General features: G+C 35.2%; 1 protein-coding gene across 3 annotated transcripts in view; it reads right to left on the minus strand.

Moving 5' to 3' along the window:
• GLRA3 (glycine receptor alpha 3) overlaps nt 1–21633 on the minus strand; it is a 192795-nt gene extending 171162 nt beyond the window's left edge. For 2 of the 3 annotated variants that reach the window (XM_032298685.1, XM_032298684.1), the window contains exon 1: nt 21079–21632. In XM_032298685.1, the coding sequence (XP_032154576.1) occupies nt 21079–21149 (71 nt within the window). In that variant the 5' untranslated portion in view covers nt 21150–21632. Of the gene's footprint in view, nt 1–21078 lie in introns of all 3 variants that reach the window. The other variant, XM_032298686.1, reaches the window with a different exon arrangement.
• Nucleotides 21634–26926: the final 5293 nt, after the last annotated feature.

Genomic DNA, 26926 nt, shown 5'->3' on the forward strand with positions numbered 1-26926 from the left:
GAGTCTCACTCTGTCACCAGACACCAGGCTGGAGTGCAGTGGCGCAACCTCGGCTCCTGCAACCTCCGCCTCCCGGGTTCAGGCAATTCTCCTGCCTCAGCCTCCAGAGTAGCTGGGACTACAGGCGTGGGCCACCATGCTCAGCTAATTTTTTTGTATTTTTAGTAGAGACGGGGTTTCACCATGTTGGCCAGGATGATCTCGATCTCTTGACCTCGTGATCCTCCCGCCTCGGCCTCCCAAACTGTTGGGATTACAGGCATGAGCCACCGCGCCCAGCCTCTAGTTATATTTTTAAATGTTAGCTGTAAAACATCCTCAGGCAGGTCCTTCAGGAGGTATTCCAGAAGAAGACATTGTTACTGAGGGAGATAACAGTTCATGCATGTTATCACCCTGAAGACTTTCCATGGGACAAGATGTGGAGTTGAAAGATGGTGTGTAGGTAATCCAGTTTCTGTGTAGGTACAGGCTAATGTGTGTGCTTGTGTCTTAGTTTTTAACAACAAAAAAAATTAAGACAGGAAACAAAATTTAAACATAGTCAAAAGCTTTTAGAATAAAGTTATAAAGAAAACATTTTATAAGCTGTAAAATGTGTTTTAAGCTAATCATTGTTACAGGAGTCAAAAAGTTAAAAAAATAAAAGTTTATAAAGTAAAAGAGTTACAGTAAGCTAAGGATGATTCATTGTTGAAGAAAAATATATATACATATATTTTAATTTAGTGTAGCCTAAGTGTACCGTGTTTAAAAATTTTACAGTAGTGTACAGTAATATCCTAGGCCTTCACATTCACTCACCAATCACTCACTGACTTACTCAATACTGCAAGCTCCATTCATAATAAGTGCTTTATACAGGTGAACCATTTGTTTTTATCTTTAGCAAATGTAATTTTACTGTATCATTTCTATGTTTAGATATATGAATACCATTGTGTTACAATTGCCTATATCATTCAATACTGTACATCTGTACTGGTTTGCAGCCTAGCAGCCATAGGCTATACCACATAGCCTGGGTTTGCAGTAGGCTATGCCATCTAGGTTTGTGTAAGTACATGTTATGATGGTCATACAATAACTATCACCTAACGATATATTTCTCAAAACGTATCCCTGCTGTTAAGCAACACACGGCTGTAGTCATAACAGTAAGAAAAAAGTGAGCATTTAAAAATGATTACTCAGCTGGGTACAGTGGCTCACACATGTAATCCCAGCACTTTGGGAGGCCAAGGTGAGAAATTAGTAAATTATATGCTATGTTGGAGGAAAGGAACAGCTGGAGAAGAATGGAGAAAAGGACAATCAGAAGTGAGAGGAAAGGAAACAAAAGAGGTTGGACTATGCCAGCCCATATTCCCATCTAACCTCCTTGCACAGAATATTCACCTCTCTATTCTGTGGCAGAATGGATTAGCGTTGGAGAGAGGCAAGAACAAATTCTCAATGCAACTTTCTCCCCTTGAAAGTAAAGGAAACTCAGGGAATGGATACATAGTATTAATCCCCTAATTAGAATATTTTCTTAAAAAAATATATATTACATATATGTATATTTATTTGTGGTCACATACTTGTATAAATATATTAAATATAATCTAGAAAGAAACATATTAAATGATTTTAGTCATTATCTCTAAGACAGGAACTAAGACAGTGTTGGCGACCAAGGGAAACATCATTCATCCAAAATATTGCGATTTTTATATTAAAGTCATAATTATGTATCACCTAAGTAATTATAAGTGAAATTAAATCCACATAAAGACTTTAAAATCCATTTTAATTAAACGGCTATAATGATTAGATTCAAAATTTTAAATGCAACTTTGTAGTTATTGTATATCAATTACCACAGTAGCAGCTTCATACACAAGCTTTGGAATAAAATGCCAGTTACATTCTAAATCCCTATAGCAGCATTTCAGGGAAATGCTTTGTCAACATTACCTTTCCTTTGTCAAATCCGTGAAATAGCAGTTGATTTCTTAAAATAAATCACAAGCTATAAAATATTTTTCATAGGTATTGTTGCTCCTAGCTTCCTTCTGGAAAGAGATAGTATTTCTTTTCTCTTGAGTCCTTTTCATATCCAAAGACTTCCTCCCTAAGCCTAATTCTAGATAAGTCATCTTTACAGTTTGTTTTTTGAAACCATTTTATTCTAGTTGTGTTCATTCACCACACACACTCACACAGACACACACACCGCATGCACAAAGTACTTCCCCACCTCTTATTTTTCATTTGAAAAAGAAAACATCTCTATGTTTTTTTTTTTTCAAATGAAAAATAAACACAGAATTTGCTCTGACTCTGGAGTAGAGTGTGCTGTTGGATAACTGACTGAATAAAAACATTTGGTTACAATAAAATCAAAATTTGGAAGGTAAAATCTTAGAATAACAGATGTTACCTTTTCTTTAGTCAGAAAAGGGTCAGGACATCCCTAGAGTCACAAGAGTAATTATTCGAAATCCAGAATGTGGCCTGATCTCTGTGAATTTGAGTATGCATTTTGGCCTAAGGGAATTTTATCAATTCTTTTGCTTAAATGTCATGTCCTCCACATTGCCTTTCTTGGCTTAGCTGAGCCAGGAATGATTCTTCCTTCACTGAATTCTTATAGGCCATAGTTTATGTCACAAATATGGTTCTCATTCACTGTTTTTCCTTGTTGATAGGTAATATTTACAAGTCATAACTCTCTTTACTAGACTGGAAACTTCAGGGCTAAGGTCAGTGATCATGTACTACGACACATTATATGGTGAATTAGAAAAACAAATAATGACTATGTTGCATTGCTATAATTCCTAGAGTTCTTTTAGATCTTATTTTGATAAAGGGTGGATCGTTTGAAATTCAATTCAAGAACATTTTCTTCCTTATATTCCAAATATACCTCGGCCATTTAACTTACCAAAAGATCACTGAGCATGATTTCAGGTACATTTTTCTAGTCATAATTTCAAAAGATTACATAAAATTGATGTGGGAAAAGTTGACCAAGAATTGAGATTATCTTCTAAATCTTATTTGGTAAACAACTTCCTAGAACTTTAAGCACAAAGTGTGTTTAAAATAAAAACGCTATGTACATTTCATTTTAATCTATGTGTATTATATAGAAAAAAACTGCAAAAATACTGGAAAATTTACTTAATTTCACCAATCAGAAATATTAACAGAAATTATCTAAGCAATTATCTAAATTTCTCTACTATTAGAATTATCTAAGCAATACTACTTAGATAATCTACTATACATTATATTAAGCAATACTAATAGAAATGATCATTTTACTTGGGATTTTAAGTAAGTTATAGATATTTACAAAGAAAAACATACAGCAGTAGAAATAATGAAATGCATTTTTATAAATTTTCAAATCAATAAGATTCAGGACATAAAAGCATGATATTTTGAAGCACCAATCTCTAGAGTCTCCAGACTTAAAAACAGATGTACACAGAATATTGTAGTGAAGTCATTCTAAATTTATTTTTATGAATAGTATTGAACCAGCAGAGTAGGGACTCAGATTATGGTAGATATTCGCTCTTGTGTGACTACAGATGTTTATATGAATGTCCCCTTTAAATGGACGACGTTCTGTCTTAAGTATATTCAAGACAGACTGGGCCTTTTTATTCCTGTGGTGCCAGAAGCCCCACCTCTGCCTGACATTACTTTATAAAGAGAGAAAATGGCATAGAACAAAGGAGAAAATTAAGCAATAAAACAGAAAAGATAAAAGAGTTTATAATTAAAAGTGCTAAGGAGAGATAAATATAGCATTAGGTATGGTGTCATTCAGTTTCACTCTAGTGAAAAATTACACTATATCTCAAGGTTTTTATAGAACTATATATTTTTTTGAAAAGTAAGAGTGAGAAGACGTTAGCAAAATGCAATTACTGATGTCAACATTATACTTAAGGCTAATACTCAGTTTACACTTTATGCTAATATTCTAGGTTACCCACTCTCTACCGTTCTCTCCTTTTCTCCCCTTCCTCCATCCTTTTTTTCCTTCCTTTCTTCTCTCTATATACCTAAACTATTATGGGCAAAACATTAACAGTTTCCCAGGAAACAAGCAGGTTCAGACAGCCTCTAAATTACAGAAGTTATTTCCTGTGGCAATAAGAACACACACATTTCTTTAATCAAGCATAACAAAATCCCTAGAGACTGTGCTTTGTGCAAAAAGGCTAGCTATTTTCAACATGTAAAGAAAATGGTTCAGAAATGTAAGTGAAAAATATAAGCCAGCACTGCCAACCTTGGTGCTCATATATAGAAATTTTAAAAAAGAATCAAACGTTTGAATTTGGTTCAGTCTCATATTTTCCCATGAAAAGATTAGATTGTCCTATGATTTTAATTAAATGAGTCATACTTCACCTTTTACAGAGTGATAAGATGATTATTTTTTCTCTAGAAAAGCCTAATACAGTGCTACTTTAGAAAAATAGAGAATTTTAATTAGGTGATGGGTTTTCTATCTCTGACTTTGCCACCAAAATTAGTGCAACCTTAATAAAGATCATGCCTTGGCTTCATTAACTTCCTCTTTGGAGCAATAGAAATGTCTGCTGCAATGAGGCTGGACTGAATCCTCTATGAGAACTACAGTGTGGCCATGCCACAGTACCAGAAATAACACAGACTTGGCTCTTTCCTTTGTTGCCTTGTAACCGGTTGCATCAGCCTACGCTGGTCTGTTTCGTTGTTCATCTTTATCATGTTTGAGACCTCCTACTTCAAAGATATAATTGAGTATTTAACTGATGAATTATGCTGAATTATGAAATTACAGCCTCTAAATCTATAGCCTAATATATTCTGCCTCTATTCTAACCTCTTTCTATTTACTTCCAAAGACTTAGTCCTTTTCTGATTTAAAATCTATCTTTGGCTGAGCACAGTGGATCATGCCTGTAATCCCAGCACTTTGGGAGGCTGAGGTGGGCCTCAGTCAAGAGATCACAGGGTCAGGAAATTGAGACCATCCTTGCTAACTCAAGGAAACACTGTCTCTACTAAAAATAAAAAAAAAAAAAATAGCAAGGTGTGGTGGCACACGCCTTTAGTCCCAGCAACTTGGGAGGCTGAGACAAGAGAACTGCTTGAACAGAGGAGGTAGAGATTGCAGTGAGTCGAGATTGCACCACTGCACTGCATCCTGGGTGAGACAGCAGACTCCATCTAAAAAAAAAAAAAAAAAATCTATCCTTCAACTATTGCTGTTAAAAGTCTTCTTTGTCATCTTAATTTAATGACTTTGCCCTATCTCTTCTGTATTCCTCTTGTCTCTTTCTAAGCATTTCCAAATCCATTGATGTCTTTTCTCCATACGATAAACAAGGATGACTCAAATGTCCTTCTGCAGCCGACCCCTTGGTGGGACTCACAAAGTGATTGGCTCATTTACTCAGCCCACAGCTCTCAACCTCTCGTGGGAAGGGGAACACACAGGTGAGAGGGTGCAGGGGCCAGGAAAGCTTCTGGGTGCTGGCAGGCATAGAACTCTGTGTGGCCCTGCAGCAGCACCAAGAGGGGTAACCATGACCTCTGGAGCCCTAGAAGGCATGTGCTACAGTATGCTCTTTTAGCTTTGCTGCCCATTGATAGCTTAAGTGTTTAACAGCTCAGTGGAGGGTTATGTGATAGCCTTTTGCATTTGCCCTTTTAGTACCTGACTGGAGGGTCATGGTGACAGCCTCTTGTACTTGCCCTCTTAGTACCTGAGTTCTTGTCCAGTATCCATTAAGAATCAGGTTGCATGAATAAAGTGAACAGTGGTAAATGTGGATAATTATATTGATTAGTGGAAGTGGCTCTCAGCAGGATCAGGAGCTGGAAAGGGGATGGAGTGAGAAGGTAGTTTTTCCCTGGAGTCTGGCCATCCCTAACTGAAATATTCTTCAAAGTCCTGCTGTTCAAGCAGTCCCCCTGAAGTCAAGCTGCTTCTCTGTAATGGCCAGATGCTTCTTCTTCTCTATCCTTCTCTGCCACTTTGCCACTCTACCAGTGGAGTTTGGAAAGCTTGATGCATTAGTTCATTTTCATGATGCTCATAACAACATAACTGAGATTGGGCAATTTACAAAAGAAAGATGTTTAATGGACTTACAGTTCCACATGGCTGGGGAGGTCTCACAATCATGGCAGAGAAGCAACTCATGTCTTACATAGATGGCAACAAGCAAACAGAGGGAGCTTGTGCAGGGAAATTCCCCTTTTTAAAACCATCAGATCTTGTAAGACATATTCACTGTCACAAGAACAGCATGGGGAATATCTGTGCCCGTGATTCAATTACCTCCCACCATGTCCTCCACAACATGTGGGAATTAAAGATGAGATCTGGATGGGGACACAAACAAACCATATGATTCCACACCTGACCCCACCCAAATCTCATGTCCTCAGATTTCAAAACCAATCATGCCTTCCTAAGAGTCCCCACAAAGTCTTAACTTACTTTAGCATTAGCTCAAAAGTCCACAGTCTAAAGTCTCATATAAGACAAAGGAAGTCCCTTCTGTCCATGAGCTCATAAAATCACAAACAAGCTAGTAACCTCCTAGTTACAATGGGGGTACAGGTATTGGGTAAATACAGCCATTCCAAATGGAAGAAATTGGACAAAACAAAAGAGCTACAGGCCCCATACAAGTCCAAATGCAGCAGGGAAATCAAATCTAAAAGCTCCAAAATGATCTCCTTTGACTCCATGTCTCACATCCAGGTCATGCTTATGTAAGAGGTGGGCTCCCATGGCCTCGAGCAGGTCCACCCTGTGGCTTTGTGGGCATATTCCCACTCCTGGCTGCTTTTATGGGCTGGCATTGAGTGTCTGTGGCTTTTCCACACAGTGCAAGGCACACAGTGCAAGCTGTCACTGGATCTTCCATTCTGGGATCTGGGGGATGGTGGCCCTCTTCTCACAGCTCCACTAAATGATGCCCCAGTAGGGACTCTGTGTGGGGGCTCCAGAGGTTCTCAGTGATGGCCCTGCACCTGCAGCAAACTTCTGCCTCAGCATCCAAGCATTTCCATACATCCTCTGAAATCTGGGCAGAGGTTTCCAAACCTCAGTTCCTGATATGTATGCACTGACATGTTCAACATCACTTGGAAACTGACAAGTCTTGCAGCTTCCACCGTTTGAAGCAACAGCTGAGCTGTACCTTGGTCCCTTTGAGTCATGACTGGATTGGCTGGGATGCAGGTCACCAATTCCCTATGCTGCACACAGCAAAGGGATCCTGGTCTGGCCCACAAGACCATTTTTTCTGCCTAAACCTCCAGACTTGTGATAGGAGGGGCTGCCACAGATCTCTGACTTGCCCTAGAGACATTTTCCCCATTATCTTGGTGATTAACATTTGGCTCCTCATTACTTATGCAACTTTCTGCAGCCAGCTTGAATTTCTCCTCAGAAAATGGGATTTTCTTTTTTATGGCCTCATCCAGCTGCAAATTTTCTGAACTTTTATGCTCCATTTCCCTTTTAAAACTGAATGCCTTTAACAGCATCCAAGTCATCTCTTCAATGCTTTCCTGCTTAGAAATTTCTTCTTCCAGATACCCTAAATAATCTCTCTCAAGTTCAAAGTTCCACAAATCTCCAGGGCAGGGGCAAAAAGCCACCAGTCTCTTTGCTAAAACATAACAAGAGTCACCTTTGCTCCCGTTCCCAACAAGTTCCTCATCTCCATCTGAGACTGCTTTAACCTGGATTTCATTGTCTATATCATTATCAGCATTTTTGTCAAAACCATTCAACAAGTTTCTAGGAAGTTTCAAACTTTCCTGTATTTTCTGTCTTCTTCTGAGCCCTCCAAACTGTTCCAACCTTTGCCTGTTACCCAGTTCCAAAGTTGCTGCCATATTTTCAGGTATCTTTTCAGCAGCACCCAACTCTACCAGTACCAATGTACTGTATTAGTTCTTTTTCATGCTGCTGATAAAGACATATCCAAGACTAGGCAATTTACAAAAGACAGGTTTAATGGACTTAGAATTCCACACGGCTGGTGAGGCGTCACAATCATGGCAGAGGCACAAGTCACATCTTACATGGATGACAGCAGACAGAGAGAGAGCTTGTACAAGGAAACTCCACTTTTGAAAACCATCAGCTCTTGTGAGACTTATTCATTACCACGAGAACAGCATGGGAAAGATCTGCCCCCATGATTCAATTACCTTCCACCAAGTCCCTCCGACAACACGTAGGAATTCAAGATGAGATTTGATTGGGGACACAGCCAAACCATATCACTTAATATAATGCACATTCTGATTCAGTGAATATGTGGTGGAAGACAGTGTTTGTAGTTCTAACAAGCTTCCAGGTTATGATTTTCCTGCTGGTTAAAAGACCACACATTGAATAGCTCAGTCCATAACAGGGAAGGACCTTTCCTCATCTGCGTTCCCCAGGGGCTGGGGCCTAGCACAGCTAGAGACCATGGACCAGGAATCTCTTTGAGTCACCAGGTTTATTTACCCCAACTGGATGAAACATCCAAGCGTGCTTCTCAACAATGAAAAATATTGGAAAACCCTGTCCCAGAGTTCTAGCCATCTAATCTCACCTATTTCCAGGTCTTGTATTCCCACCTGTATATTCGTTAAGTGGGCATCTCATAGGCATCACATTCACTGTATTTATCTAGAACTTAACTCACAATATTGTCTATAGGACTGTTGCTTTTCTTGTATACTCTATCTTTGTCATGACACTATCATTCTCCCAGTTAATAAAGGAGTAAATATGGTTATCTTACACCACTCTCTTTTCTCACATCCAATCAATGGACAAGTCTTTTTTTTTTTTTTTTTTTTTGAGGGGTCATTTCTCATTGTGTTTCCTTCTCTCTATTTTTGAAATGTGCTATAGTGTCGATCACATACTATGTTCTCTGAAGCCAGTTTTGCCCCACCCCACTGATCAACACATTTTCTTATTATTTGTCTTTTTTATAATTTGTGTTGTCAAATTCTTGGCATGCTTTGTGTTTTTTATTTTTTAATTGTAATTCTTGTGGGTACATAGCAGGTGTATATATTTATGGTGTACATGAAAGGTTTCAATATAGGAATGCCATATGTAATTGTAATAATCACATCATGTAAAATGGGGTATCCACCCCTCAACTAATTCCATATTACTTCTTTAGTGATATTTCTGAGATAATCTGATCATGCTCCTTTCCTATTTGTAACCATCCTTTTTGCTTCAGTTAAAGTCTGAGTTCCACAGGGCAGAATGCATCTGGAATCTCTGGACATACTTTAGAGATGCTTCCAAGAAATTCAGCATGCCACTTCTATTTACAACTTCCTGTCCAGAACTTGGCCAGAGGGGCACACAAGGCTGCCAGGAAAACTGGAATATCTTTAACATCTTGGAAGTGTTTGTAAAGAGAAGCCTCTTCTTTTCTCTGATGGCTAAAAACAAGCCAGAATGAATGAAAGAAGAGGATGTATCTTCTATCTCCAAGAGGAAATCCCACGTTTGAGTGGCAAAACAAGAGAGAAGGATTGGCAATCCCCCATTCCAGCCTTGAGCTGTTCACTTGCATAGTTTTTCTTTTGTTTTCATTCTTTTATTTCCTTGTCTTGTCTTTTCCTCTTAAGGGGAAGAAAAATATTTCTTAAACCAATGTTATTGTGTACTTTCTATCACTCACAAATGAATCTATTCTGTACTAAAACAACAATAAGAGGCTGGTCTGTTCATCCCTTACTTACTTTCTTGCCATTCAACAGCCCTCACTTCTACTATACAATGAATTTTAGAAACAAAGACAGGTATCTGGCATTAGGGTTACTAATGTAGATATTTTTTGAGATGGAATCTCACTCTGTCACCCAGGCTGGAGTATAGTGACACTATCTCAGCTCACTGCAGCATTCACTTGCTGGATTCAAGCAATTCTCCTGCCTCAGTCACCCTAGTAGCTGGGATTACAAGAGTGCACCACAATGCCCGGCTAATTTTTGTACTTTTAGTAGAGACGGGGTTTCATCATGTTGGCCAGGCTGATCTTGAATGCCTGACCTCTAATGATCCACCTACCTCAGCCTCCCAAAGTGCTGGGACTATAGGTGTGAGCCACTACGCCTGACTAAGGTTACTAGTATTAAATTAAATAAGAAAATATAGCTATAATGCTAAGTACATATTTTCTACTAAAGAGAGATTATCATATTTTGACAATGCTGGTTTAATAAAAGTTGTAGTTGGATGGAAACAGCTCTACACTTTACATTTTAACCCTGAGTCTTATTTAAATTTTAATCTCTGAGTCTTATTCCTTCTTATTTTCACATAGCACGCAGTGAATGAGGAGACATGATAGAATTGAAGGACAGTTAATTTAGAAAACATCTAAAATAAACTAGCTATTTTTTATAGAGGCATATATCTCATCTTTTTACTACTATGCTTTTGAGATTTAATTCTGATTTTTCTTTAGGAATTTGGATGTTTTCATATCAATTTAGCTTTTCCAGTGTAATCTTTGCTGTGAGATGACATATATAATAACAGTACATATAGCCACAGAGAATGATATGCATTTTGCCCTTTTGAAATAGAACAAAATTTTAGGTTCATGGTTATCACTTAGGAAAAAACATTTAGGCTACATATAAAACCTAATTCTCCACTATAGTCTCAGGAGGCACCAGCAAAGGTCTGCAGCAGAGTCAATGACTTTGATGATTCTCACCCTATTTAAGATTTGCAGGAAAAGATACCCTAAATTTCAGAGATTTCAGGGGAAACATATTTTAGAATCTTTTCAAGTGTTTTAAGGGCTTTACAAAGAAACAACATTAAATAGAAGGAAGATTTATAATAGTTCTATCTTTATAATCCTCTGCTGATTCTATTCTTACCAATAAATAAAACAGGAGGCAAGTTAAGGACACAGAGGTCCATTTATTTGTGATAGACAGGGGGATATACAATAAAAAGAAAGATCTCTTGGTGTTTTAATAGACTAAAGGTAAGTCACTTCTTATAAAGGAATGATTCAATAACTGGTGGAAAATGTCATTTAATGCATATTAGATTGTTTGGTTATTAATAAGAAAGTAATTTATAAAAACAGATTGTCTCTAAGTTCTTGGGGTTAGGATTTCATTACATATTTCCATCTTTATCCTTTATCAGAAATGTAATCACTTGTTTATAAACTTAGGAAAACTTATAACTCTCCTTTTTATTGGATTTTTGTCTTGTTTCCATCTTTAAGTTTAAATTAAATTTCCATCTTTAAACTTCTGATAAGTAGAACAAACTGATTTTAAATTATGTAAATTAACAAAAGCATGTGTATATTGACATCAATTGGAAAAATTAATATAGAGTAGCTTATTAGAATATGTTCTTCCCTTACAAACAAGTGATGACAAGGAAAAATTTTGTAACAGAGAAAATTATTATTTGAATAAACATTTGCTGATATTTTATAACTCCCTAGAAGAGTAATACAGATTTTCCCTCAGCAGCTAGTCCTAACACAATACAGCATGGATTTATTTGAAAAGAAAATGTGAGGGCCTGTGGAAATATCTCCATGAAGTTAGCCATATTCTCTGTTCCAGATGGAAACTATGGCCTGTGCCAACAGTGCTTTTTCTGCCCGAAATGCTCTTCCCTCTTTTCTGCCCATTCAAATGCCATGAACTGCTCAAGATTCACTTAACGTTTCCTTCTTCTTTATAAAGAATTTTTATACTCTTTTCCATTAAAAAAAATGATTTTACTCAATATTTATTATTTTTACTATTTTGGGTAGTTATTCATAATTATATTTTCAGTAATTGTCAGCAAAAAATAATCACTGAACTACCTTTTACAGAGACTCTTAGGATCAACACATAAATGCATGTAAACAAAGTGATTTAAAGACAAATACATATGTTCTGTGATACAATGGTTCTCCCATCTATCTAGAGAATTGAAAACTTATTAGAGTTTCTGATCCCAGCGCTCTGATAGGTACAATAACAAAATTCAAGTATGATACCTTGCGAATACATTTTGATTAATATTCAGGGTTGTCATTTGGTTGTGCTTTCTCTTTCAGTGCAAATATCTTTTTTTAAAAGTAGATGCATCATACATTGATTTAAAGATAGACCTTATATATGAAATAATTTTCTACAGCTATTATGCTATGAAGCATTATTTTAGTTGACAACATTTAAAAGAGAAGCCATCACACGTGAAAGCTGACTACTACTGCTTAGAGTATAGGTGGGAATTGTTCCCAAATGAGAACAAGTAAGGCATAGATGAGTAAGAAAATGAAAACTTTTAGAATATTTTTTCTAGATATTTTTCTGTGAAAAGAGAGATAAGAGGCAAGTGGGTAAATATATTACCACAGACACATAAAGTTAGGAATAAAAGAAAAATAAGCTGTAACAAATTCCTCATCAAAGGTTCCCCCTGTATAGCACAGAATGATAGCATAGTAATTTTGGTTATAGCTGGAGTTATTTATCTGAAATTGTTAATTTGCATTTGAAAAGAAGGAAGAGTGCTCCGGAAATTAATGAGCCCTGAAAGCAAGCTAGACACTCTTAAGACCTGAGGATAGAATTGGGAATGTATTTTGGTCCCTGCCCTCAAAAAATTCACAGTCTGAACTAGATGGAGAGCTCAGACTGTGGCAACAGCCCTGGGATATGTGGCATTGGGACACGGAGGAAGCATCCTCACCGTGAAATCAGAGACTTCTTAGAGAATGTGAAATGAGTTAAACAGGAATTAGCCAAGCAAAGAGGTGGGATTCGCATTTTTCTCCCAGTCATTCAATGGAGGACATTTGGGTAGTCATTTCATTGAGGCTCAAATCACTTATCTTCTTGCAGGCATCCACCTAAAGTATTAGATGACCAACCTGACACATTCCCCCCACCACCCACGAAGAAGGCAAACATTATTTGCTGGTGATTTCCTCAAATTGTACTGATTTAGCAATTATATCTATTTTCCTTTCATTAGTAATATTTTACTTGTCATCACAATTATCTGCCAGTCATTTAAAAAAAATTCCTAGTAACATTACTTTCAGACTTTTGTACATATTTCCTAACTCCTGAACTAGGGAACACCCAGAGCTAATATCAGGACCAACTGTTGAAATCTTGCTTTATAACTAAAAGTTAACTTTAAGAAAGAATGTAAACTTTTTACATGTATTTGACATCAAAAACAAAGTCAACTGAGTCTAAACCTAGTTAGGAGTGTATGGAAAAAACAATGACTCAGAATTGATAATATATCCAATATTATTATTTTTCCTTTCTTTTTTATATATATACATACATATATACACATATATGTGTATATATATATGTGTGTGTGTGTGTATATATAGTACTTTAGGTTCTAGGGCACATGAGCAGATCATGCAGGATTGTTGCATAGGTACCTACAAGGCAATATTGTTTGCTGCCTCCATCCCCCCATCACCTATATCTGACATTTCTCCCCATGTTATCCCTTCCCAACCTCCCTACCCCCCACTGTCCTTCCCCTAGTACCTCCAAGAGACCCCGGTGTTTGATGCTCCCCTCCCTGTGTCCATGTGTTCTTATTGTTCAACACCCACCTATGAGTGAAAACATGCAGTGTTTGATTTTCTGTTCTTGTGTCAGTTTGCTGAGAATGATGGTTTCCAGATCATCCATGTTGCTAGGACATGAACTCATCTTTTTTCATCGCTGCATAGTATTCCATGGTGTATATGTGCCACATTTTTATTTTTAAAGATATTTGAATAAAAGTATGATATGGCATTAGTAAGAGCAGAAGTGTCTAGGGAGAAAGCTCAGTGACTTCTGGGAACCATGTGCATTTATGGAAAAAAATACTGCTAAAGTTCTCTAATGCTTTAAGACTAACTGATTTTACAGAGTGTCAGTATATACATAATGCAAATTACTTGTTTATTATAAAAAGCTGCAAAGTTCTAGTAAAATTCAAAATAAATAAATACTTGTTTTATGGCTTTATTTCTATGTGATGACCCAAAATTTTAAATTCTAGGACCTTAGTCAAAGAAGTATCATAAAAGAGTAGCAAACGTTATACCAAGGGGTGATATCATCCCAAGGTGGGTGGGCAGAAATTTCCTGTTGAGTTGACAAAAAATATTATTTTTAAAGTAAATATGTAGAAAAAGTACATAAGAAAATACATGAAGTATTTGATATTACAATTTCATGGAAGTCAGCTACAAAAAAGTGTCTACAAAAGGTGCCTTAAGAGGCAACAATGAAAAACATTGTTGAAAAATACACATTACATTACACAATGCAAATGCATTACACAATGCAAATTCAGTTTTTCATGGGGCAAAGAAGCAAACCATTTACTTTTCCACTAGATGCTGGCAATTTGTTCTGTTTTACAACCTCCTCTTGAAGTAGGTAATATTTTCTAAGGAGATTGTTTGATCCCATAAAGTCTATGAGATCTTGAACACAATGTTTCCTTTTTACATGATAACACAGACAACTAAATAGAATTCAAATCTAAAATCACAGATAGATGTGACAGACAAGCAGATGTCATCTCAGTGCATGACATTGAAATACGCATTACGGATGTAAAACAAAGGCCAGAAATGATTCTATTCCCATGGTAGTTAAAATTTAGATACAGAGAAAAAGCTTGCATGAAAGTCTAAAACACAAATTAGAAATAGATATCACAGATTCTCTTTTCCACAGTGATATTGTGTTAAAAGTTGGGGTTTTGTTTCCCCACTACTAAACACACTGCTTTGGATGTAGCCATTGCTCCATACTTTGTTATAGAAGTTATATATAGAGATATTCAGGTAGAATGCCACAGGCTCTCTGAAACTAAAGAATCCAAGCTTCATGCATGGAGCACCTGCATGGAAAACCATTTAAAACCATGGCTCAAATATAGGCACAATTTTTATGAACAGGAAGGTCATCTTAAGTGGAGGAAAACCTCAAAGAACACAGAAACAAAATTTGTGGATTTACATATAGGAAAAAGCAGTTCACTTTGTCTAGGAGAGAGCAGAAGCAATTTTAGTTTTTACTAATTAAAATCAGTAAATATTTTCCTTCTGAGAAAGTCCTTATCACTAGGAATTTTTAAATTTAAGTGATGACCACCTGTTGAAGACATTGTTCAGAAATTCTAAAATTTATGTAGGATGTTGGATGGACCAGTTACCTCCACTGTAAGCCCAATCATTCTATGTTTCCAATGGTTGTATAATATTATCAGAAATATCTCAGGGTTTGGTTATAATTCTTGGTTGGTTATGGCAAATGTATGTATGCACTCATGGAGAATTCTACATCGCTTACATTGCAAATTCTTCCATTCAGGAAGCTTTTTCCAGAGACCTTCAAATTTTATGCAATTCCTAATTGTACCACTGAGGTGATTGCTTCTGTCCATCACATTGCCTATGAGGTATTAGTAATACTTCCTTCTAAAAGCATCTTCAGTAAGGAGATTCTGAAAAAAATTTTAGAAATATACTATGATGGAGCTGCATTGTTTTACCACTGTTTCCTCTTCTGATAACATCTGAGGATTCAAAACTGCATTTACTGAAAATGTGTGTTGTTGCCATGCAATTGTTAGAATAGATTAATTTACTGGACACCTCAGTCCATTTACACACTATGTTTGTTGCTAAACAGTTGGTTCTGTCTGGGAATTTCTGCCTTCGCTTCAGAACCAGTTCTCTTGAGGAGTTACTCATCTCTCTTGGCCACTAACACAAGTAAAATAAAGCCACAGGCTATACCATCCACCTAATGAAAAAACAAACAAAAACCTAAAACTCAAAAAATAAAAACATTATATTTCCACATATGTATATGCATACATATGAATTTATTTTCTGTAAGTACTGTTAATGCAAGTATAAAATTAATCCTATGGGAAAGGGTAGGAGACAAGTTTGGTGGGCAAATTAAGGAGGATCTAATAGATATGTTTCATAATAGAAGAAAAAGTAGAGACGTACCCTCTCCAAAATAATTTTCTGAAAATTTCCTGAGGAAACATGAGTAAAATATGTCATCTGTAAATTGGGACTAGTTTATTAGATTAGTTGAAACTGGAGAAATGCTAGTGTCAATGTTCTCTTGATAAGTGATGGAAATATATTAGTATATGATGATAATAAGAACTGGTCCTTGAGTTAAATAGCATAAAACTATGATATAATCTGTAACTTCATCACTTGGTTCTGATAAGCCTCATCTCTTCAGCTGAGCTCAGGGATCTCTGAGTAAAGTGTTCTATCCTCATCCTCAACAAATGTATTTTTCATTCCTTCTTTGCACCACAGTACATTCACCTTTAAAACTTTTTGTAAATCTATCATCTGTCATTTAAATCTATGCAAATATCTGCATTTCTAGCTGATGGCAGGAAACCTAGCTCTTCTGCAAGCATCTTAACCTGAAAATATCTCAAACCAAATTCAATGTCCTCTTTTCCACCAGTTAGCAAAATCTTCTACCAGGTTTCACTATTTCTTTTAAGAAACTACATTTTGAAGAAACATTCTCATATGGTCTCCAAGTTCTAAAACAATCAGATTAAATTTTTATTCTAGTACTTGTGTCATTGTTTCTTTACATAGCTCTTAAATAATTACTACCACCAATCCTATGACTAATTGTAATTTTGAGGTAAACACCACCTCTGAAGGATAAGAACTAATAGAGATATTTTGCGTCAAGTTATAAAACTATTCCTGTAATAATAACTACTCAGTTATAATTAAATTATTTATTTCTAAATTTTAGCCATATTCCATTGTGAGGTGACGCTGTGGCTCCTCCATATTTTTGTAGTTGTATTAATGTAGCTAGCTCCACAGTTGTTGCTAGTACAATATAGTTTTAAATCATAAACTGTAATTTCTTTAACTGAATTTGACAGTCGCCATTTCCAAATCACATACTGTATACCGGTATCATTCCTTTTGAACAGGAATTCTCGTTATATATCATTTTGCCCCTATCTTACAAGGCCCAGCACAAGTACCAAGGCATCTTGATAGTTTTCCATCTTTATATTCCCTAAACTATTGCTAACTTTATTTTTTCTTTTGTAGTTTGGCTCTTTTCAGTTTCTTCTAGACTCTAAGTTTTGAAATGGAAAAGGTGATATTTGTTCAATCATCCATAGCTAAATTGTACTAGCACAAAATTTTGCGCACAGAATTTCATGAATAAATCTTGTTCAATTGCTTATCCTTATACAGTAAACACATAATTGCTGTTTGACTTGCCTCAGTACACAGTTGTGTGGTTAAGGAAAGAAAAACTATATAGAAGAGGAAATATTTTTCAGGCTGTTCTCTAAATCAGCAGGGCAAACTTCTTGAAGTGTTGACTGGACAATGATTCTTCTATACATGAAACAATTTATTGTGATTTTCAGGCAAAAAGGGAACAATCATGTTATATATAGCAAATATTTTAAAAACAATATAGAATCTTGCTACATCTGCATGTAGTAAGTCATAATAATAGTAAAAATTTATTCCTAGAAATATAGTTTTCTTCAATATCTTACATAGAAAAATAGAGACAACATTAAAAAGGATTCCTCTCGTCCTCCAAAACATACCAAAAGCAAAACCAGCAAGTTCTATACTAAAAAATTTTACTTAGGCTTTGAAGTAAACCAAGAAAATATTATATTTTTTATTATTATGACATCTGAAATGCACACATTCTGGTTTTGACACAATGTGCCTTAGTTTATTCAAATAGCAATTACATGTTGATATTAACTTGTAAAGATAAAAAATTAAATGGTATGGTGAGAAAGTAATCAACTTAAATGAAATATTTTTGGCTGTTTCCCTGCTTTTGGAATTTATTCTGCAAGCTCTTCATAATATAATCACTTATCTGCATTTCAAAGAAAGCTGAACACTGACATTTTGTTCTTTATTTTATTAATATGATAATTAAAACACAAAAGCCATAGAAGAATTGTTTCATAAAATAGCAGTATCCAAACCAAGTATGAAAGTTTTAAAAACTTTTTTGTAAATATTTTGTACATATTTTTGTTCTGCTGCTTTCATCTTATAATGCTTATTTACTAAATAAAGATGATAATTTTAGTGCTTTTTAAAACATAAAAGTACTAAAGTATCATCTGTAGGATTGTAAAAATATGCTAGAAATGCTAAAAATTTGTATAGTATAACATTACAGTGATCAAATTGTGTACTAGTAAGCAACAGAAACTCTTATACATTGCTGATGGGAGTGTTAAAACATACAACAACTTTGGAAAACTGACAGTACCTACTAACGTTAAACATACTTATTCCTATGCTACATTTAGCAATTCCCCTTCTAAAGAAAGTCTTGGACTTCAACTTAATGATCCAAAATGCATCCATGTATTCGCAACAAAAGATGTTCAAAAATATTCATAACAATACTAAACAAAACCAAAGAAATTGCCAAATCAATAGGACAATAGATAAGTTAATTATGATTCATATAATGGCATATCACACAGCAATGAGAATGAATAAGCTATTGCTACATGCAACAGTATGGATAAATCATATAAACATGATGCTTATAAAAATGAAGCAGACTCGGAGTATTTATATAAAGTTATAAAATGGAAAAAACATTTTTTTAATGTAAGTTAGGAGAGTGATTACCTTTGGCCAAGGTGTTGCCTTGGAAAGGATTATGGTGGAGGAAGAGAGTGGGGTGAGTGCTTCTGTGACAATCACAGTTCTACTTGTTGAACTGTGGTCTCTTCACTTGGGTGTGTTCCCTTTGTAAAACTTTATCTAGAGGGAAATGTATTATTTGTGCACTTTTGTCTGTGTATGTTGTATCTCAACAAAACTTTTTAAAAATCTTTAAAGCCTATGAAATAAAAAGTCTGTACCAGTAAATTATTTACTTGTAAATATCAGCGGTATCTGTTGGTTGTTCTTGCCTCCAAATTGCCCTGGTAAGCTGTTTTCAAATTTAAAATTATATTAGGAATTAATGCCAATACTTTTTTTGTCTTTATCTTTTTTCCCGTTTCCTTTGTGCTCAATACATCAGGACTAGAATTAGAAAATAAATAATCATTCCAAGAAGACATTTATTGTACAAAATATTTCCAGTAGAGGGAGCTTCCTTTTTTTTCTATAGGAAATCTTCCTTTGAGGATCATCACTAAAAGTGAAAATGCTTAATTTTTAAAAAATATGATTAAAGTTCTTCATAGAGTGATGACCTACTCTCATCTAAGACTAGTTACAGATAGAGAAAAAATTTATTTGATTTGTGAAAGGAGAAAGAAAAATTTGACGAAGAACATAAGAAGTAAACTTTTGTATGTTGTATATCTTCTCAAAGATTTACATTTTTGAGTTACTCATAAAATTTATTACTAACCAAAATTATTTAACATTAATGAAGATAAATTCTTATAATCACAATCATCCATTTGAAATAGCTTTTCATAACTTTTAACAAAATTGAACAAAAATCAGGGGATCTAATGATGAAGATTATTTATCTCAGAACATATTTTAACAAATATCATAGTGAATTGCTATAATACAAATTTAACCTCATTGACCAAAGCATTTTGGTTTATGACTATAGCTTCCTAAATCTAAGTATCTATCAACTAGGCTAATCTGATTTCTTTGGAAAAAAAAAAAAAAAGCATTCTATCATCTAAGACATTAAGAAATATATTATAGGGAAATGATCAATTTAAATTTTCAAATGAAGTTTGTACTTCTTAACATAAAAATTTCATAAATATGAAAGCTCCACATAGTTTTAATTATTACAAATAAAATTTATGACAAGTATAAAGTTACACAAATTTACTAAATCATATGAAAATGTTTTTCATTGAAATTACTTTGATTAAAAATGGCTTCTTATTTTGGGAAAAAAATCAATAATTTCAGAAATAACTATCACGATTAGCTACTGTTAAATATAGGCATATCAAAATAACATAACTTTCTATAAGGTTGTTTGAGATACACTATTGAATTTTTTAATGGTAGCCCAAAGATGAAAAATTCAGCATAGTAATGAAGAATATTTACATACTTCAAGTAGAAATCAATATACATATAACTTAGTTACTCTAGTTATTTGACTTAAACACTCTTTCAAAAACCTTGCAAGCCATAAAAATGGAAATCCTATGGCAATTAATTGTAACAGTAAAATTAAATTTATTTTGGTGGGTCAAAATTCTATATGAGCAGTACCTTATTTCTACACATTAATAACAGGGGTAACATTATGTGATCCTTTGCCTAGTTCTCTTAAACTCTTTAAATTATTTTTAAGCCTGCCAAATATGGGAGGCTCGTGATAAGAAAATGACATGTCATAGAACAATTTTATAGTTTAATGGCTTTATTATAATATTACTTTCTTCAAGAGTATTCATTACATAGAACAGATCTAATAATCTATTTATGATTTTGCCTTCATGTATTACCTGAATTAGGTCATTAGAAAATAGTACTTGCTAGGCCTTTATTTTGATTCATTTAACTAACCTCTGAATATATCAACAATGTTTCGAGTTTCTCTCATCAGTGAATGACTATGGTCTACATTTCTGCTTTTAAAAAAGTAATGTCTCATTTCTAAATACTAAATGTTTTGTAACTTTCAGAAAGATGGTAATACCCAAATTACATAATTCACTTAGAAAAGGAAAACTTTAAAAGAAATTTGAGAAGGAAAACGTAGGCTTCTGAAATAATTTTTTTTTCACAGCTGCAAATAACGTAGGATGCCAGTTACTAAAATGCACTAATCAATGAAAAAGCAAATGACTAGACTACTAGATAATTTAGATAGAAAACAATACGAGTAACTGGATTGTTTCAACAAGTCAATATAGAATTGCAAATTTCCCTGTTTCATCAATAACAAGTGGTTGCAACATAATGCATAAGCATAATGAGTTCTCCAACTGTTAAATCCAAGCAGACTCACCTGAGTAACAATGCTGCTTCCCAGAAGTAAAATCCCGAAACTAATGTCCGAAAGTGTCTCACGTGGGCCATGATAAGGAGAGATATTCACGGTCCTGAAAATAGTCTTATCCAAGGCATGGGGAACCAGAAAGACAGAATGAAAATGTGCAATCTAACCCCGCGTGGTGTTGGTGTACACAAACGGTTGGGAAGCTTCAGCACCCTAGACAGCTCCCCGCAGTACGCGGACCCGGTCTCAGCATAGAGAAGAAGAGTCACAGGGTTATAAATGTGCAGGTGATTTTTACAGTGAAATCACAAAAACGAGTGAGATGAAATGTCTGAAGTGCCTAGGCTCTGAGCAACAGTTCCCTAAAGCTCCAGCAGCACAGGAAGAATGTTCGTCCCTTCCTGACTGAGACCCAGGATTGGAGGAAGAAGAGCAGCAACAGCCGGAAAAAGGATGCCTCTGCACCTGCTCCTAGCGCCGCCCGCCGGAATCCCGCTCTCCACCTTGGGCTAAAACCCGAGACCCAGAGAGCGGCTAGGGAAGCGGGGGCGAGGCCGGACGACCCGGTCCTGCCGGCCAATCAGGACCGCACAGCGGGACGGAGTGACAGGCCATTTACGACGGTGGGCGGGGCTTAGCACTTCACCCTTTAACAAAACCCAAACAAACCAAACGGCAACTGGAGCGAGGTGGGCGGAAAAAGCCACCGGGAAAAGTCACGGTTTTGTGGATCAGGTAGTGTAACCCCGCGGGAGGGACGCATTAGTATTCCCTTCCGGGAAAAGGCACACTCTAGGTCTTCTCGGATGTGACACTGTCTCTTAGACCCTACACCGAAATGCCAGAGTCAACAGTAAACCCAGACCCTGGCGCAGGTCTGGGGAAGAGAAGGCAATGTGGTGCATGAACGCCCGTGGAACGGAAGAACCAGCTGCTTCTAGAATCCTCTATAGCCCAGCTTCTGGCTAGGAAGCGCTGACTTCCCTTCAGTAATAGTAAGGGTTCTAAGAAGATGAAGGTGTGAAGCCTAAAGAGATGGCTGCTACAGACGCAAGCCTTCCAACCATTTTTTATTTTTTTTTTATTTTTTGTCTTTCCTGTTTTACATCTTCACAGTAAGTTTAAGTGAGAAGGACAGCTAGGTCACATGGTACCATAAAGTACATCTTTTCTCCACCATATCAGCTTTTCTGTCCTTCTCTTTCTCTAATCTTTCCCCCCTCTCCTTCTCTGTCCCTCTTTCCCTCCTCTCCCACATTTAGTTACTTTGGGTCTTGGATGGAAGACTGGAAAAGAAAAATGTGTGTGTTGTGTTGTTTATGTATTTCGAAGTAATAGAATTTTTAAAAAATTAAAACTTCTTTGATCTTTATAGTGGCTTTTATTTACTATCAGCCATGATCAAAATGTTCACTCCTTGAATCTTAGCTTTTCCCCTAAACTTTCTCAGATATTTATTCTGAAAGCCCTACTTTCATCTCTTAACTTTTCCAATGACTAAGCTACACCTCAAAAAGCATTCCTTGTCTTTTCACAAAGTTTTTTCTTAATTAAACTTCAAAGGTTATTGACACATTAGTTATTCCTGAAACTCTCTGTTTAACTGGAAGAGCATGTAGAGAGCAAACCTCTCTCTCTACATTTTAGTAAAAAAGCTTTATTTACATTCAGTGACAATAGTTACCTGGATTTATTTCTATATGTTCTTATTATATTTGTCTCTTTTCACATAGTGGTTTTCTGATTTAAATCATAAACTGCCAGAAGTTTCCTAAGGAATACCATTTATTCTGCCCAGGAGTATGTGTACCTGGAGAAGATCCATACCATTTTGATTAACTTAATTATTCACAATGAATCTTTTGAAATTTCACTAAGCACAAAAGCTTTTTAGTTGGTCATTCTTTGAACAGCAGTAATAATTGTTTAAAAACATACAGAGAAAAAAACTCCAAAACTTGATTTCAAGAATGCTTAATCACTAATTAGGTACTTTTAGAAAAGCTATGTTCTTTTAAAAGTATCTATCTATCTATCTATATATATATATATATATATATATATATATATATATAATTTGTTTGTTTGTTTGAGATGGAGCCTTGCTCTGTCACCAGGCTGGAGTGCAGTGGCCCATCTCGGCTCACTGCAACCTCCACCTCCCGGGTTCATGAGATTCTTCTGCCTCAGCCTCCCAAGTAGCTGAGACTACAGGCGTGCGCCACTACGCCCAGCTAATTTTTTGTATTTTTAATAGAGACGAGATTTCACCATGTTGGCTAGGATGGTCTTTATCTCTTGTCCTCGTGATCTGCCAGCCTCGGCCGCCCAAAGGGCTGTGGTTACAGGCCTGAGCCACCGTGCCCGGCCAAATATATCTTTTTTTAAAGTATTTTATTGAGAAAATTAGATTAAATGACCCTGCAGATTTATTCTGTGGCTTGAAGGAGACAACTAATGTATATTTAAGTCACTAAATTCACGGATAATATTAAAACTCTCTTTACAGTAATCTGGAAAATTAAATTACACAATAGCTTAAAATGCAGGATAGTAGGTGATGGGGGATGGAGGCATGTGTATACCTATGTAACAATCCTGCAAGATCAACACATGTACCCCAAAACTTAAGGTATAATAATAAAAAAAGGCAGAATAATTTTAACCATTTCATCTTATCATTGTCGTTAACATAAAACATAGAAGTATTATACTTCATAAAATTAGTATGGATATAAAATTAGTGGGAATCTAATTTTTTTTGATATAAAGGTCATGTGCGAGAAGGGCCGGAATCCTCATAATACTCATTTTTCATAACACCATAATTAGTTTCTTCAAATTACTTATTGCTCTCTGTTATCATCCTCCTCATTTATTTGTTCGCCTTATTCACTAGAGTGAGGACAATGGCCACTATTTAGCACAGCACTTAGCATACAGTACATCAATATTTATTGGATGTATTAATTATCATATTGGAAACAATATGTATTTTTTTCTATTAGCAAATGAATGAATTTGTTACAGTGCATTGAGAACTAGACTAATTAGGTAAATCAGAAATTAAGGAGTTGATTGTGGTGCTCTGTTTCTTTCAGTTAACATTTGACATTTAAGTTTCCAGTGTATTTTTGTTGGTGGATATTTATATTGTTTGTTTTAAATTCTATCAGGTCAAACTGAATTTTATGCACCTACATATTTTTGGTAGATATCTTATAAATCTTACTATTTTCAGAATAATAGCCCTGATTGAATGGGTAGCTGAATGAATGTGTTTCTGGGGCAAGGGGAACCTTCTGTGGCTGAAGAGCAGTCCATTTATGTACAACTAAGCTGGATTCTGACATGGCCAAATCTCAGCTTTTCCCTTTGTGGCCTTTATTATTACTTTCTTGCACCAATGAATTCTATTTCGCATTATATAGGACAGGGGGGACTTCAGAGCCAAACGTGATATCAATCTTCATCATGCTTCATACTTACTTTTAAAGAGAAAGCAATTGTAGCCCCACGTGGTTAAGTGGTGGTTACAAATCCAGTAAGCTGAAGTTTAATGGATACGCACATATACAGTAAGCTGAAGATATCAAACCTGAATTTGAGGCTTTGTCTATTCTTTTTCATTACCATGGAGCTATTTATTTTTTCAAAATATATTCACATTGACTAAGCTGCAGAAAGAAAAATTTCAGTATAATTATAAACATGCTTCTTTTATTTAGTTAGCATTTTTCATATACTCAGCTGTTACTACCAATGATCTAAAACTTGTATTATTTCACACATATTGTTGAGATGCTTTTCTATTTAATAAAAGCCCCATATACTCTTTAAGTCAATGTAGTATATAATTGGTGCTAGTTTACTGTGAGTTGATCAGATTCAGTAGCATTGAATCATTCATTCTAAGCATTTCATCCAAAGCTGTTATGCAGATCAAAATGCCAGTTAAAACACTTATCAAAAGTAATGCTACTTCTGAAATAATTGCAATATTGACATCTTTGAATTAATACTCCCTAAGATTGAAAGAAAGTTTTAATTTAGGAGTCAATCAGAAAGTTGCTTATTTAATATAAATCTAGTGCAGACCATTAGCCCTATGGCAGGCTTACATATTGTTACTGGATATGTGAGCCTAGTGAACTTTTGCATAGGGATTGACCTACTGAGAACACTAGAATAATCATGAAATGTTATTAGTTGATTAGGTGATCTCTGTTTTGAATAGTGGGAGAAATATCCGATAATTTTATTTTCATTTGCCTGTCTAGGCGATACAATTTCATACATGAATCTCAGCAACAGTTTCCTAGTTGTTTCTCCTGCTGATGTAATTAATGCTCCATTGTAAAATTAAGTTGTTATAAGTAAATAAAACCATGCCACTTCTATTCCCAAAGGCCTTTATTTCCAATGCAGCAAATTAAAATTCATACTCCCCTTTATAGCTCACAAGACTCTGAATATTTCATTGGTAATCTCCTGAGCCTCATGTTCTAAAAATGTGAAATTGTATTTATTTTTGTACATTTTTTAGACAGTTTTGACTTTTCGGAATATCTAAATGAGTAATTTATTGTGAAATATACAGAAAAATTATTTTGCTTATTTATTTTAAAAATGTTTTACTAAGAGATGATTGATGTTCAAAAAGCTGTACATATTTAAGGTATACATCTTAATATGTTTGGAAATAAGAATACACCTTTGAAATCATCAACACAATCAATGCTATAATCCTATCAACAACCTCCCAGAGTTTTCTCCCACTCCTTCAATTGTTTTGTTTTTTCTTTTTGTGGTAAGAGCATTTAACATAAGATTTATCTTGTTAACCAATTTTAAAGTATACAATACAGTATTATTAATCATAGGCCCTTTGCTCCACATGAGATATCCAGAAATTTTTTATCTTGCATAATTGAAACTTTAGACCTTTTGTCCAATCCTTTTCCTCTGTCCTTTGACAGCCAACCTTTTACTCTGCTTCTGTGAGTTTGACTGTTTTAGATTTCACATGTATGTGAGATCATATAGTATTTATCCTTCTGCTGACTAACGTATTTCTCTTAACATAATGTCCTTCATGTCCATCCATGATGTCACAAATGTTCAGGTTTTCTTTTTTTTTAAGGCTAAATAACATTCCTGTGTATGTATGTATTAGCATTAATCATGGTGTCACAACTGAGTTTTTTATCCATTCATTCATCAATGGACACTTAGGTACTTAGGTTGTTTCCATATCTTAACTACTGTGAATAATGTTGCAGTGAACATGGAAGTGCAGATATCTCTTCAACACGAACTAATTTTAATCTCTTTAGATATGTACCCAGAAGTAGGATTTCTGTACTAAATGATGATTTTATTTTTAATGTTTAAGTGAACTTCATCTTGTTTTTCATAGTGACTCTACCAATTTACATTCCCATCAACAATAAAAAGTGTTCTTTTTTCTCTACATTGTAGCCAACACATGCCCTATGTTTTTTGATAATAGCTAACTTAACAAATATGAGCTGATATCTCATTGCAGTTTTAATTTGTATTTTCCTGATGACTGGTAAAAGCAATTGTTCATATACCTATTGACTATTTTATGTCTTCTTTTGAGAAATGTCTATTCAGTTCCCCTGTCCATTTTTTGTTTGGGTTGTTTTCTTGCTATTGAGTTGTTTAAGTTTATTATACATTTTATACACTAACCCCTTATCTCATACATGATCTGCACATATTTACTCTCATTCTATGATTTACCTTTGCATTTTGTTAACTGTTTCCTTTGCTGTGCAGAAGATTTTTCTTTTCTTTTCTTTCTTTTCTTTTCTTTTTTCTCTTCTTTTTT

The sequence above is a fragment of the Sapajus apella genome, unplaced genomic scaffold (genome assembly GCF_009761245.1).
Source record: "Sapajus apella isolate SASKATOON/1434 unplaced genomic scaffold, GSC_monkey_1.0 scaffold39, whole genome shotgun sequence".
NCBI classification, from domain to species: domain Eukaryota; kingdom Metazoa; phylum Chordata; class Mammalia; order Primates; family Cebidae; genus Sapajus; species Sapajus apella.